This window comes from Ipomoea triloba, chromosome 14, assembly GCF_003576645.1.
Source record: "Ipomoea triloba cultivar NCNSP0323 chromosome 14, ASM357664v1".
NCBI classification, from domain to species: domain Eukaryota; kingdom Viridiplantae; phylum Streptophyta; class Magnoliopsida; order Solanales; family Convolvulaceae; genus Ipomoea; species Ipomoea triloba.
In genome coordinates this window covers 12,554,216-12,555,861 of record NC_044929.1, presented here as the reverse complement: position 1 = coordinate 12,555,861, position 1,646 = coordinate 12,554,216, and the positions used below count along the sequence as shown (strand labels likewise).

The 1,646-nt window shown below is 37.2% G+C and overlaps 1 protein-coding gene across 1 annotated transcript; it reads left to right on the top strand.

Annotated features, from left to right (window-relative positions):
* The first annotated feature begins 535 nt into the window (after nucleotides 1–535).
* On the top strand, nucleotides 536–1,327 carry LOC116003957. The gene has a single exon (XM_031243901.1). The coding sequence runs from the start codon at nucleotides 536–538 to the stop codon at nucleotides 1,325–1,327; it is 792 nt and encodes a 263-aa protein (XP_031099761.1).
* Nucleotides 1,328–1,646: the final 319 nt, after the last annotated feature.

Genomic DNA, 1,646 nt, shown 5'->3' with positions numbered 1-1,646 from the left:
ATCCCTATCAACAGCAGAGGCTGAATATATCGCTGCTAGAAGTTGCTATACACAACTATTGTGGATGAAACAGATGTTAGAAGACTATGGGATCCACCAATCAACAATGACCATATACTGTGACAACAAAAGTGCAATAGACATCTCCAAAAATCATGTTCAGCATTCGCGAACCAAACACATTGACATCAGACACCACTTCATAAGAGAACTGGTTGAAGATGAAATTGTATCTCTCACACATATCAGTACTGACAAACAATTGGCAGATATCTTTACAAAAACACTAGATGGAAATAGATTCACAAAGTTGAGATCCGAAATTGGCTTATGCCAAATATAGTCAAAAAAAAAAACAAAGAAAAAGGAAAAAGGGTAGTAGTTGAAGACAGTGATGTACAGGACAGTCCATCATGTTTTCCAAAACCTCACAGTAAGAAATTCATGACCAAACAGAATGCCACCAAGTGGGACAGTATCTTAGCAAGGAAAATCATCAATCAGAAAATACTAGTGCTAGAAAAGTTGAAAGACAATGAACAAATCTCAGAAGCCTTACTCAACAGTCAAATGCTTGGGACAGTCACAAATATTGAACCAACAACCGAGTGATCCCATGTATGGAAAGGTCTACTTGAGAGGTAACTTTTACAACTTCACACCTGCTTTAATCAATGAATACATGGGTACTTCACCAAGGGAGGAAGAAGTAGAAGTTACTAGTGAACAAGTGGCTCAAGAATTAACAGCTGGCAATGGTCCACTGGTCAACTGGATGCCATCTCTCAATGAAAACACTGCCAAATGGAGTTTAGCAGAACTTCTCTATAAAGTTGGAAAGGGAATCAAAATAAACTTTGGAGAAATGGTGCTTAGTCAAATCATGAATGTCGTTGAAAGCGGAATGCCTAAAGCTTCACTAGTCTTTCCTAACCTGATACACACTCTACTGGTTCAACAGAAGTTCAAACTCCAAAAGCCCATGGTTCCAGTGAAGCCACTCTCCATATCAGTTAAACTGAGAAGGGGAACCCATCAAAATGACCTGAAAACGACCACCCCTAAGGAAAATCCAACTGACAAGACAACACTCCTCAAGTACTTCCAGAAAAGACTTACAGAAATTGAACAAGAAGAAAGTTGGATCTCCAAAAGGCATTTGGAACTCAAAGAAGAAAAATCAGAGGTAAGGCAGTGGGTGAAAGCACTAACAAAGAACACAGTAAGAGCAAACAGTCAAGAAGGAAATCAAGATGAAGAAGAAGAAGAAAAGACTCCAGAAGAAAATGTTGAAACTTCTGTTTCAACATCCTCAGAAAATTTTTGAGCAAAAAAGAGGGAGAACAAATTCAGTTCTGACTTTTTGATCATCTACTAAAGATCTGTTGAATAATCTTTTGCTAATCTTTTGCTGATTCTGACTTATTCAGTTCTGACTTTTTGATGCTGCTGAAGATCTGTTGAATACTTTTGCTGATGCTGATAATGAAATCTTTTACTAATAAGCTGAAATGATAAGATCATATTCTTATGCTGCTGACGTTATGAAATCCAGAATACTATGGGACTCAAATTTTTTTTTTTTTGCTGCTATGAAGCTCAGAATACCTTAACTATCATGTATACTGCTAATGATAAAACTTCTC